Source organism: Hyperolius riggenbachi, chromosome 8 (genome assembly GCF_040937935.1).
Source record: "Hyperolius riggenbachi isolate aHypRig1 chromosome 8, aHypRig1.pri, whole genome shotgun sequence".
NCBI classification, from domain to species: Eukaryota; Metazoa; Chordata; class Amphibia; order Anura; family Hyperoliidae; genus Hyperolius; species Hyperolius riggenbachi.
In genome coordinates, this window is record NC_090653.1 from 205,028,020 (window position 1) to 205,042,418 (window position 14,399).

General features: G+C 40.5%; 1 protein-coding gene across 2 annotated transcripts in view; it reads right to left on the minus strand.

Annotated features, from left to right (window-relative positions):
- PTGS1 (prostaglandin-endoperoxide synthase 1) overlaps positions 1 to 14,399 on the minus strand; it is a 156,659-nt gene that overhangs the window by 111,493 nt on the left and 30,767 nt on the right. For both annotated transcript variants that reach the window (XM_068249717.1, XM_068249716.1), the window contains one exon: positions 4,536 to 4,676. In XM_068249717.1, coding sequence (XP_068105818.1) covers positions 4,536 to 4,676 — 141 coding nt within the window. The remainder of the gene's footprint in view (positions 1 to 4,535; positions 4,677 to 14,399) is intronic.

Consider the following 14,399-nt stretch of genomic DNA (forward strand, 5'->3'; position numbering starts at 1 on the left):
TCTGGGGACAGGCACAAGTTGAGACACTAGAATATCTGCAGGCATCCTGCAGCTCACAGCACTGGCCCCTTGGGGAACTTAACAGAGTCAGGTATGAGCACAGCCTTGCGCCCTGCTGTGTGAATGCTTCACTTTCCACATCATTAGCAATATTGGCTGTCCTAGGGCCCTGACACGTAAATACGGCCTCCTCGACCTTTGGAGAATCTCTAACCCTACGTCCAGAGATTACACCTTTTTCTCCCCTCCCCATGCAACACATTCCCGCATCGATTATTTTTTCTCCAAATTACCTACCCTTACATCTCTAATTACAGCAGATATCCATCCAACGGCCTGGTCAGACCATCATGCTGTTTCAATAGAGCTAGATTGGTTACATACACCTCACAAACCTATACATTGGAGACTAAACGAATCCCTTCTAAGAGATAAAACATTTATATCCAAAATGACAGACGAAATCCAATCCTTCTTCTCCACCAACATCCCCTCAATTACCTCACTGGGAATGACATGGGAGGCACACAAAGCTTTTGTACGTGGACTGTTCATCGCTGAGGGCTCTAAGCGAAAGCGAACCTCCTCACAAAAACTAGTTGAACTTACCAAAGCCCTCGGAGATGCCTGTGCCTCTTACAAACAGCGATCCACCCAAGAATCTTTTGCCAACATTCAAAAACTAAAACTGGACATTAGATCCCTCCAATCTGCCCAACTAGAAAAAAGCCTGAAATGGTCACGACAATTATTTTTTGAACGGGGTAATAAGCCACACACTATCCTTGCCCGCAAATTAAACCCCAAGGGATCTTCTCAGGCGGTATATGCCATGAAAGACACCAACGGTACTACCCACTACAATCCATCAAAGATTGCACAACTATTCAACACCTATTATGAACAACTCTATAATCTTCCAGACCCCTCCTTAGATCCCTCATACTCAAACAAGGTAGCTTCCTTCCTAGAACAACTCCAACTCCCTAAATTAACTGAAGAGGAATGCATTTCCCTAAACGCACCAATCACCATCACCGAAATAGTGGCAACCCTCAAATCACTCCCCTCTTCTAAATCCCCTGGCCCAGATGGACTCCCCTACTCTTATTATAAAAATTTCCAGGAGGTTCTCTCACCTCATTTAACCTCACTAGCAAACAAGATCATGAGAGGGGAATCTCCCCCATCTTCGTTCTTAAAATCCCTATTAACAGTTATACCCAAAGAAGGAAAAGACCCACAGCTTCCACAAAGTTACCGCCCCATCTCTCTCCTAAATTCTGACCTCAAAATCATTACTAAAACTCTGGCCAATCGATTAAACCCTATACTGCCTAGGCTCATTAACAATGATCAGGTGGGCTTCATCTTAAACAGGCAGGCAGGCGATAATACCCGCCGAGCGATAGACCTTATATCCCACATGTCCCGTATAGGTAAACCTTCTCTACTACTTAGTCTAGATGCAGAGAAGGCTTTTGACCGTCTAGCATGGCCTTTCCTCTTCCATGTCCTCCAACATCAAGGTTTTAATGGATCCTTTCTGACCATTCTTAAATTCCTCTACTCATTTCCTTCGGCCTGTGTAAAACTTCCCCTGGCCTCCCCTATCCCCTTCCAGATCCACAATGGTACTAGGCAGGGCTGCCCTCTCTCCCCGCTCCTCTTTGCTCTTAGTATTGAACCCCTCGCCAGTGCTATAAGACTAAACGTTAACATTTCAGGCGTCCAAGTAGATAAGCATGAATTCAAGATTTCTCTATTCGCAGACGACATCCTACTTACCATCACGAATCCTCTAATCTCCCTACCTGCTCTACACAGCACCTTAAGTACTTACAAATCCTTATCAGGATTCCGTCTTAATCAAGACAAAACTGAAGCAATGCCCATAAAAATTCCACCTGAACTTCTCGCCTCCTTAAAGCACAATTTTCCCTACAAATGGCAAAACCACTCCCTGAAATATTTAGGTATCTACCTTACACCCACTTATTCCACTCTCTACAAACATAATTTCCCTACTCTTATCCAACAAATTCTGCAAGATCTGCATAAGTGGACTGCCTACAAGATCTCCTGGTTAGGAAGAATATACACGTTAAAAATGAATATACTCCCCAGACTGCTTTACCTTTTTGAAACCCTCCCGGTATTGGTCCCCTCCTCTCAGCTGTCGAAACTCCAATCCGCCTTTTCTAAATTTGTTTGGAATCACGGGCGACCGAGAATTCGAGCTTCAATTCTCCTATCTCCTAGAGAGCAAGGAGGCCTAGGACTACCCCATCTCCGTTATTATTACCAAGCAGCCCATCTACGTCAGCTGAGAGAATGGTCCAAATTTACAGTACACACCAAATGGGGTCTCATTGAGGCAGTCAGTATGCTCCCTATTGCTTTGGCCTCCTTGATATGGTCAAACTCCCCCCCAAAACTACTCCCAGCTCAACTTTTGCCCACTATAAATTTCACCTTACAGGTTTGGCGCTCAACATCGGACAAAGCTGGTCTAAAATCTTCCCCCTCCCCGTTAACGCCAATCCTAGGCAATCCTACTTTCCGTCCTGGAATATCTAAGGACTTTATAGATAGATGGTACAGACTAAAATTTTTTAACTTACTGGATTGGAAGAATCCACTCACAGGATTAACTCTACCTAGCTATGCCCTAGAAGAAAGAATTCCCTCTACTCCTATTTACACTATGGAGCATATCCAGATACGACACTTCCTTCAATCTCTACTACGAGATTCACCCTCCATACCGCCCCTAACACCTTTTGAACATATTTGCAACTTACAGGGACATCAAAAAGGTCTGATTTCCCAGATCTACCACTTGCTACATACTAAATCTGGTCTCTATACACCAGCCCACTCATATATGTCCAAATGGGCCTCAGTCCTTTCCCAGCCAATTCCACTAGAGGACTGGGAGGAGATCTGGGAGAATGCTAAACATTCATCTATGTGTATACAAATAAGGGAAAATATCTATAAAATTATATTTAGATGGTATCTCACTCCTGACAGGTTATCAAAAATTTACCCAGACTCCTCCCACCTTTGCTGGAGAGGTTGCAATGAAAAGGGCACCCTTGAACACATCTTCTGGTCATGCCCCTTAATCACCCCACTATGGACCAATGTCCAACACCTTATCACGATAAAAACAGGTATACTAGTGCCTCTTGACCCTGTCTACATGGTGTTAGGTAAACCCCCCCCCAGACATTCCCAGGCATATTACACGCTTGATTACTCACATTCTAACAGCTACACGTCTGACAATAGCTACCTTCTGGAAAAATATCGCCCCTCCAACGCTATCAGATGTCAAACTCAAGATTGAATGGACTAAAGAAATGGAACAAACGACGGCCTCTTTAAGAGGCACCGAAGCCCACTTTCATAAGGTCTGGAATCCTTGGTCCTCAATCTCACCAGACCTCATGCCTCCCTGATATTAACCAGGAGCCTAACTATGTTAGTCTAGCCAACCTCCCTCAATCATATGGATAAAACTAGCCCATACAAGGCTTCTCACCTTGTCACTTATCACTAAACAAACCCTTGCAATCCCCCACTTCAACCCCCACCCTCCGCGTATAGGCCTGTCAGGACCCTCTACCTACTTACTACTTATAGGCCTGTACTTAAATAGCCGTCAATCATTGGTGTGACCCGTTTCCAGTTACCTACACAGGTTCTTTGGTTAACAGAACCTGTATATCTATAGAAGCAGATTATACCCACTTAATATGTAACATTCTATGTTCAACACTCTACAATCTAGACAGAAACTCCTGGTTGTCCCGACACTGGGCTAGACACTAAAGCAATCTAAATCTAGTTATTTGGACCTCCAACCTATACGGAATCTGGTCTCTTCTACTAACTACTCATTATATGTCTATAAACAAACGGGAGACGATTCATGTTATCAACCCTGTCTATAAATGAAACGATTTCTATGTATTATCCAATGCTTATCATCTGTATGCTCAAAATTTTTCAATAAACAAAAGTATAGCAATATTGGCTGTCCTCATTATTGTCTGTATCCTAACTGCTCCTGAATGATCCTGTTGTTGATCGGGAGCAGATCAGACATTTTGGAAATAATTGTCAGATCCTGTCAGTCGGGAAATTGCATCATGTGTACCCAGCATGACGTCCTACCATATTATTATGCTGTATTGTTTGTGGCTGAGAGAGACCTTTCAGGAATCCCCCCTTTTAAAATCCTGGGTTTGTCCCTGATTAACTAGGGCTATTTTTAACATTCAATCTCAAGCAACCAGAAAGCACACTTATCCGCATCAGCCAATCCCCGTGGGTGCTGGATAACGGGGACGTTGCTAAATGCAGGGTACCTTTTCTATTTAGATCACCAGTACAGAGATCATAAGCTCTTTCAGTCTCTGGATGTTAAGGTTCTATGATGGGTTTTGATTAGTTACACTTGTAGAAAACAGACAATAAACATTTCCAGATTGTAGAATTTAGAAGTGTGTAACTTAAGTACTTACCTGTTAAAACCAATTTGACAATTGTATCACGGATAAAAGTGTTGTTTATTATATCCCAAAACCACTTGAAGCGAGTCAAAATGTAGTGATAAAATGAAGGGCTTGGACGGATGTATTCACGAATTCTACTCCAAAATCCAGCTGTAAGAAAAAGTTAACAGAAAGTTATAACCACAGAAGTGTATTTTAATTAAATGGGTTTCAAAGTGGACCTGTCTCATGGACAGTATTGACTATCTGCCATGACATATGCTGCCTTCATATTGCTCGTCAGAAGGTTCCTTTAAAGGAATCTATTGGAAATTGATGTGCAGTAGGAATCTGTTTCTTTTGAAATCATTCTTTTCAGAAAGGAATCAATCATTTTGGAATGTTGGGTGGAATTCAAGAAGTGTATGGCCAGCTTAAGCCATTTGTTATAAAAGAAAATTACACAGAAGGTGGCCATACATTCATCAATTTTTCTCATACGATTCCTTTCAGATTTAATTCATCTGCTGGGAATGGATTCCCCAAAATGTCTGATTTTTGATACAGTTTTGACTAAAAATGGATCGAAAGAATCAATTGGACAGGATGGAAAATGTAAAACAATTGGGGGCGGGGCAAGAACATTGGCCCATAGATTTGCTCTGCATTGAACAGTGCATTGTATGGTAGGAAACGATTCCTTCTGAATTGATACTACTTCAACAAGAAATTGATTGCTTTGGAACATTGGGTGGAAATCTATAAGTGTTACACCAGCTGGCAGTTCGATGCAGTGCAAAGCTATTTAGGCTATTGATCTGCCACTGCTCTTGTCTCCCCCCCAACCCCCCCTCCCCCATTTGTTTTAAGGCTTCTTTCACAGTGTGATGTTAAAGTCGCACGTTAGAAAATGTTTCAACGCAGACTAACACACATTCTGTGCGACATTCACAGTGCACATGTTGCATTTGTGTGTAGCGTTATTAGAAAGTGCTGCATGCTGTGCGTTTAGCAATGAATCTGCTGCGCTGTGTGTGTTGCATATGCTCAGTAAAGTTTTTTTTTTTCTTATGTAATGCATGCGCTGTTTTCGTTCCATCCAAGTGGCTAGATAGTGTACTGTTTAAGGGCTCTGCCTCTGACACAGGAGACCTGGGTTCAAATCTCATCTCTGCCTGTTCAGTAAGCCAGCACCTATTTCAGTAAGGAGTTTCTTGGGCAAGTCTCCTTAACACTGCTACTGCCTACTGAGTGCGCTCTAGTGGCTGCCTCGCAAGCACTTTGAGTCCGACAGGAGAAAGGCGCTATACAAATACTGCAATTATTATTATTAAAGTGACCTTGTGGAAGATTTGATACAATGTCTGCTTCTTATAAGGTATTAGTGCAGCTTTACTACTCTGCAATGTTATGAGGCTACAGAGGTTTCTGACAGAAATTACAGCATCTCTAGCTCCTGGTACTGAAGAATAAATGTAGCAAACACAGCCATGCCTCAGCATGCTTACCTAACCATACTGCTGGGAATGGAATTTGCCAGCAGCAAACTTTCATCTCATAATTCCCAGCATGACCTCTGACCTGAAGTCAGTTGGCCAATAGTGGTGGAGTTCACAATGGGAGCAGGTCCGTAAACTGACATTCCTGTCAAGACAAGCAGGTTCATGAACACTATTGGCAAAGTGACTTCAGGTCAAGGGTCATGATGGGCATTATTAGATAAAAGTTGGCCACTGACCCATGTCACAGCAAATTTCATCCCCACGTACAGCACTGGAGAGTAGGCTGGCTTGTAGTCAAGAGTGCTGCTAAGGTTTTTGTGGCGTCAATCAGCACATCATTTTTGGCCCTCCCCCCACCGAATGGAGCGGTGGTGAAAAAATGGGCATGACCATGACATGATGCATGCTATTTTTTCTCTAAGCGGAGAATAAGCATGTCAGCAAGGTAACCAATGTTATACGGCAATCATGATTTATAATGAGTCTCAGAAATATCTAGACATGAATCAGAACTGCAATATCTCTATGTAAAAAGAATATCCCTTTGTGTGGGAAAAAAAAGTATTGCTGAAACAGCCTGTAAGTTATTATATATATAATGAATGGGCTAGTCCAATGGCAGTGGCCGCCTAGATATAGGGGGGAAGCCTGGGAACAGGGTCACATTGATTCTAGACCATAAAATGTTGTCACAACTTATAATTTAATTTTCACAAAAATAAATAAATAAATTCTCACCATTGTAATTATATCCAGTGTAAATTCTTTAGCAAGCACTACTAAAATAAAATACCTATTTACTTTCCACTGCACATCTCAGCTGGAAATACAGGTGGCTGAACTCAAGCATTAAGAAAAAAATGGTAATTGGGTGCATCTGTGCATGGGCTATGAATATACATTTGGGATTTAAAAAATTCATCTAAATGTGCACACTGTGTACTCGTATAGATGAAAAACTATTAGCTGAAATTCTACATTCAGGAAAAGTTTTATATGCATTTAATGGAACATTATTTTAAGTTTAACAACAACCGCAGAAGATGGATCGAGGGATACGTGGCGATGAACTATGCGACAAACAACCACTCCCCATCCATCTTCCACAATCGTGTACCCTGGGAACGAACAACGGGCGCAAATGTGAGGTTGAACGATCAGCTGTCGTTGAACATTGCTTTGCGAACTTTTGTTTAACGATTTTGCATGATGTCGCAAAAAAAAATGTCACTCAAAACCTTTTGGGGAAATTGCTTAATGGGTATGAGCCTTAAAGGGCAACTGAAGTAAGAGGTATACGAAGGCTGCCATATTTATTTCCTTTTAATCAATACCAGTTGCCTGGCAGCCCTGCTGGTCTATTTTTCTGCAGTAGTATCTGAATAACACCAGAAACATGCATGCAGCTAGTCTGGTCAGATCTGACTTTAAAGTCAGAAACACCTGATCTGCTGCATGCTTGTTCAGGGGCTATGGTTAATAGTATTAGAGGCAGAGGATCAGCAGGGCTGCCAGGCAACTGGTATTGCTTAAAGAGACACTGAAGCGAAAAAAAAAATATGATATAATGAATTGGTTGTGTACTATGAATAATTACTAGAAGTTTAGCAGCAAAGAAAATATTCTCATATTTTTATTTTCAGGTATATAGTGTTTTTCTAACATTGCATCATTCTATAATATGTGCAGATTACACAACACTCAGCATTTAAAATGATTCTTTCAGAGCAGTCTGTGAACTAATGAACTCTCCTCTGGCAGAGGAAAAGTAAATAGTTGAATAACACTTGAGATAATAAAAGTCAGATAACAGCCCTCTCCACAACTTTGAAAGTCGCAGAGCTTAATTGCTTTTTTGCATAGAGATAACAACTGGAGTTTCTTAACTCTTCCTGTACTGGAAACAATTAGACTGATGTATCTGATCTTAATGTTTTATTTCTTAGCTGTACTACACATACAAATCATAATATCATAATTTTTTTTCCGCTTCAGTGTCTCTTTAAAAGGAAATAAAAATGGCAGCCTCCATATACCTCTCTCTTCAGTTGTCCTTTAAGACAGAGTGCCACCCTACTAGACATTGACAGCCATGATCAGATAGCTGAAAGGCATGGTTTCTAATCACAAAGCAATTACTCACCCCCTTTTCTATGTATGTAAAGGGAGGGTTCAGACCATCTAGGAGTGTGTTGCAGGTCAGTAAGGATGCGACCAGGATCTATAGATTGCTGAAGTTGGTTTTCCCTTTCTGTTTTGTAAGACTTAAAGTTTGTTTACAACTCTTTTTTTTTTTGCATAATTTCTTTAACTGCTTCCCAACTGACTAACGTAGGATGGCGTCGGGAACACGTCTCTCTCAGGTCTCACCGACGCCATATGGCGTCATCTTGCAAGGAGCGACATTTGCCCATAGTAAAATCTTTCCTCTCCCTGATTTACATTCTGACATTTATCATATGGTGATATTTTTTGTGCTGACAGGTGATGTCAGTGGAAGTAGCTGCTGCTTGTTTTTTTGGCAGTTGGAAAAGCTATTATTTCCCACAGTGCAACAAAGCTTCCACAGTGTGATGTCAGCACCATGGTCCCCTGATTATCCGTTTGAGATAAGGAAAAGATTTCTTATGGGAAAGGGGGTATTAGCTACTGATTGGGATGAAGTTCAGTCCTTGGTCACTGTTTCTTTTTAAACTTCAGAAAGGGCTAAATAAATACCATATTTCTTAGGATCTCCAAGTTTCTCCAATGGGGATATCACAAATGATACATAATGAAGATCATGAAATTACGATTCAAACTTCCCTTTTTCCTGACTTACTTGTTTTGAACGATCATTTTTCTGCCCATAAAAAAATCTGTGTGCTTTGGCCTTCTGCTTACAAAGATTAACAGCTTCTCCCGGGTGGAGCCTGCTATTCCAGGAGGTGACTGTATTGACCTTGGATCTGTCAGTCAAGCTATCTGTCTCCCTAGATACCTCTAATTCTCTAATTCCCAGGCATTAGTAATAATGTTGAATATAAAGACAGAGTCAGAACAATATTCATTGTTTTCTCTTCTGAATTAACCAGCATAAATTACAAATGTTATTCCCAAGTCCAATGAAATTCTGCATACCAGAATGAGACTAAAATCACACAATTGCTGATCTGCTAATTTTAAGCAACCGTCGCTATGTTTCAATGTGACCCTGGCAAGGGTGGCAACATTTTACCACTAAGTAGAAGACAGTTTAGAAAAAAATCCACTCTAGATTTGCTCCACTCTAGATTTGCTCCACTCTAGATTTGCTTAATCTCTTTTACCCATACACTGCTCTGCAGCTCTGACTGGATTATGACTGTCCTGCATCAACATTACAATCAATAGTGCGCACAACATTGGCAAAAGAACCGCCTTCTCCAATTATTTAAAGTTGCCTGCAGGTCATTCGTGGGGCCATTCACAGCATAAATGTGCTCAGGCAGAATACATTATTTTACCCAATCAGATACTGGAATGTCAAATTGGACTAACTATTGTATAGTGTATGGCCAGCTGAAAGATATCCCCCTGTAGGTGATGGGTGATCTCTCTGGCAGTGCCTTATTCAATCAAATCGGGCCAGAAATCTAAAAAAAAAAAAAACTATGTTTACATTAGTGCCCTAAGCTCTAATCGTTTGCCACTTTTTTGTTTCTTCTCACCTCATTTTTGAGACAGCAGATTTCTCCTGGGAATTCTGTCTTTTGTAATAATATAGTGTAATGCTGGGGGGGTCATACTTTCTGACCACCCAGCGCAACAAGGCTAAGAGCTCGAAAATGGAAGAGGTTACACAGGCTGCCCAGAGCAACTGCAGCTCTGGGCTTCTGACATCGCTACAAATAAAACACAATGGCAGCGCAGTGTGACGTTGCGCTGCCTTAAGCTGGCCACTAACGGTCCAATTTCTAGCGAAAAATCGTTAGAGCGATCAGAAATTCTGATCGGATTGGTTGTAAATAATCTCCATTGGTGAACACAATCGATTATGAACGAGTGAAAAAAATGTCGCCTGAATGAATTTTCGTCAAACGAAAATTTGGATTTTCTTGGTGGTCGTGATAGATAGGAAGCAATGATTGGTTAGTTGATGGTGTAGTGAACGATTTTTCGTCCGATCAGAATTTCTGATCGCTCGAACGATTTTTCGCTAGAAATTGGACCGTTAGTGGCCAGCTTTAGTTCGCACTGTGCTGCCTTAGCGATAGCAAGCATTCAGACAGGTACAAGACAGGACTATAGATTGGAGCGTAACTAGTAGCAACCGCAGCTCACAGTCACGTCCACAAAAGCAGAGCAATCAGGCTAACAACAGTCACCAGCAAGCATCCACCCAGGCAAGACTACATGATAGAATGTAACTAATAGCAACTACAGCCTATAGTTACATTCCCAGAAACTAGAGTAGCAGGAATACTACCAGTCACCAACGTGGTGATTGCAGAATCCAAGCTATCTGGACAATGGACTTCACTGATCCACCGCGGATGCAGCGAACGCCAACCAAGCATGGAACTAGGCAATACACAATAATAAGAACAATAACAAATGGCTCAACTAACGGATAAATATATATTAGCAAGTCTGCATATATATTTATCAAGAACTAGCTAAAGCACAAGTAATAAGGTTGCATAGAACTACAATAACAGAACTATACAGAGTTACAAGGTGCCCAGCAGATCAGCGTACTGACCACTATGACGGGCGGGGAATGAAATGGGAAGCAGACTTTTATGCTGGCATCAGCCAATGGATGCAGGTATGCAAATCTCCACACAGCTGAATGGTAATCACTCAATCCTAAACTGGCTTGATTACCATTTGCTAGCTGGCTGTGAATGCAAAGGACCCCAATTTGAAATACATGCAGAATTATGTAACAACATGCATGCAGGAAATCCAGGCCTATCTGGCCGCAGCTCAGCTGCAACAAGCAATTGGTAGAATGATGACAGCATCCTGAGCTGCCCAGAACTGCAGAGCAATTGCAAATTACAATGAGACCCATTGCAAATGCTCAACGGAATGCAAGCAGATAAGCCAGAACTGTCCGTTTCCAGCTCCACTGCAACGGACAGAATACGCTACAGGAGGGATCCTTACATATAGTCTAAAAAAAGCCCTTAATCATGCATTAGGCAATGTAGGTGAAGTGTGGGTAGACATATGTCTAGTATGTGTGGTTTGATTAATAATGTGTAGGTCACTTGTTGGATACATAGTCATGCTGTTTTCCCAGTTGGTATGTACAGTACACCTGTATATATACCTGGGGACAATGGAGTGCCTCGTTCTTTATTTCTTGTTGGTTACTGAATTGTGGGAGTACACTGGCTTTCAGGCTTCAGTAGCCTGTGTGGGATTCCCAAGAGGTATAATGTATTTTAGCTCTAGGACACTAAACAGACTGCCATCGAGCAGAGACAATGAAACATTACATTCATTTTGTAAATGTTTAAACATAAAATAAAGCCATAAGATAACTAAAAAACTCATTTGTAGGTGTAAGAGGATAGATTATGTAAGAGGATGTTTATCTCATCAGTTTATTTTCACCTCGGGTTCAGGATTTAAAGGTGCGTACACATGCACTACCGCCGTCAAGGACGGGTCCGCCAGACCCTCCCGCTGGGCGCACGTTCAGCCGACAGTAGCACGTGTGTACTCGCTGTCTGCGGACTGATAAGGCTGTTTCTGAACGATCCGCTCAGCGTCTAATGTATTTAACCACTTAACCACTAAGGGTTTTTCCCCTTAAAAACCAGAGTAATTTTCATTTCACACTCCTCCCACTCATTCGCCAATAACTTTATCCCTACTTATCATAGCTAGATGATCTATACATTTTTATTTTCGCCACAAATTAGCTTATTTGAGTAGTATTTTTTTATAAGAATTATTTTATATCTCATATTTTATATCTCATTTCATATCTTATATGCATTTTAAAGGGAAGAATTAGAAAAACAATGAAAAAAGAAATAATTTCTTACTTTTCAGCTATTATAGTTTTTAAATAAAACCTGCTGTGATAGATAAAACCCACACATTTTATCTGCCCATTTTTCTCATTATTACAACATGTAAATTATGCCCCTAGTAAAATGAATGGTGACAATATTTTTAAGGAAATATGTGGTTTTTTTTTTTCATTTTGTGTTTCTTTGTTCTATAAGTAGTTATGAGCCCTTATTTGCAAAAATAACAGAAATAAACCCTAATAACATACATATAAAAAAGCTGAGTCCCTAAAGTAATTATTTGTTTTTTTTTAAATGCTGTCATTTTTTTTTACAAGTGCTTTATTTTGATAATAATGAGGAGGGGCATAGAGGGTTAATAATTATTGGGGACTTTTTTTTATTTATTTATATTATTTATATGTAGTGTGCTTGTATTTTTATTTTTTGTCCACTAGATGTCCCCACACTTGCCTGTGTACTAAATAGTACACAGGAAGTAATGTGTTTCACTGGCCAATGATCATTTGCATTATTGGGATCACATGTGCACATCAACCTATCAGTACTCTGCCTGCGGGGGGGTGTAATGGGCGCGACCGGTTGCTCGAGCACGCACAGGCACCTCTTGTTAACCAATGATATGTGTATCCATGACCCTGTTTTTTAAGTGAAGTCCAGAGGGGCGTAGATACACAATGCGGCAGTGCAGAAGCAGTTAAAATTAATTGAAAATCTTTTTTTTTTTCATTTTAGTATATTTAATGAGTTGGGATGGACAGGCAAAATTTGGAAAGGCTGATTCGCCTTTAAGGTGAATTGTTCATGAATCTGAGGCCAAAATGTGTCATAAGGGGAATTTTGCAGTGCAGTCTACAGCGCCTACTTTTGCTGCTAAATGCATGGATTCACGCTATCATCAAAAAATGTACTACAAGACAGCTTGAGAAAGGAGCAACATGCTCTGAAATGTTGCTGCTCAAATCAACAATGGTGTCTGCCACTACTTGAATCCTACTAAATATTGACCTGGGGGGGGGGGGGGGGTTCAAGGTTGGACCAGGCACATCAAAGTGCTTAAACTAGAGTGGATGTATTAGCAATAGCAATAAAGGGCAACCAATATTGGGAGCATGTAAAAAAATAAAATAAAAAGGCCTTGGAGTTTTTGAGAAAATTGATGTCAAAGATTAGGCAGGACACTGTATTTTCAAATTAGGAGCAGTGTCCCATTCAAATGGTTCTTGGCTCATTGAAGGATTGCTCAAGGTTATGGACTAGGGACTCAACCTTGGCTTTGGTGCCCAGGAGGGGGTGGGTGTAATGCTTGTGGTGGTAGACCTAGGGGAGTGACTTATGATGGAATGTGAAAGCCCCCTTTAGCATCATGGGGGCTCCCAGATGTCTCCCTGTTGTCTGGGTAAAATGGGTATAGGGGTACATTTCCGCAAAGGGTTAAAAGTAAGAAAAATACACCAACACAGTTTTAAAGTTTTAAAAACATTTTATAACTCCATAAAGAATTCCATAAATAGTTGCCTTAGGGCTTTTTTATATGTATGTCATGAGGATGTATATATATATATATATATATATATATATATATATATATATATATATATATATATATATATATATATATATTATTTTAGTACATAAGGGCTTACAATTAATGAGACACAAAAAAACTACAAAAGTACACCTTTATTTCCACATAATATATTGATGCCACACATTGTACTAGGAACATAATTTAAATGTTGTGATAGCCGGGACTGATGGCCAAATAGAATGGGTGGGCTTTACTAGCATTGCTTATTGTACAACGATAGGGGATGGAATTGGAGAAATAGTGTATTTTTTCTTTTTTGTGTGCATTTGCCTATAAAATGCATAGAAAATAAAGTCATTACTGAAAACGATTATCGCTCACAAAAAGCTTAATTTAATGAGCTTAATGAGTAGCGAAAAGGTTATTGGCGAATGAATGGGAGGAGCGCTGACAGGGGAAAATTGCTTCCGTCCTAAAGGTAAAAAATGAAAACACCTGTAGGCTGAAGTGGTTAATTACCCCACTCCAACATTCTCTAGACCTGGATTGAAGAGCCTCCCAATGACGCTCAGCTGCTGCACTATGCTGACTCCCATAGCTATAGTATGTGAAAGGCTTGCTATAACTGAGAAACTCCCTGATCTGGGGGATTATTAACTTTAGTTGCAGTGAAAATTGGCGCCATAAACTTCAGTGAAAAATTTGTCTCATGGTGAATAATTCAATGCAGTAAATTTGAAAAACAAAAAGTTGCAAATCTGATTTGGACAGATTTGTTTATCCTCATTTATGTGCAGTATATGGACACCAGTACTGACATATTGAGCACTAGCAACATGCAGTCTGAGCT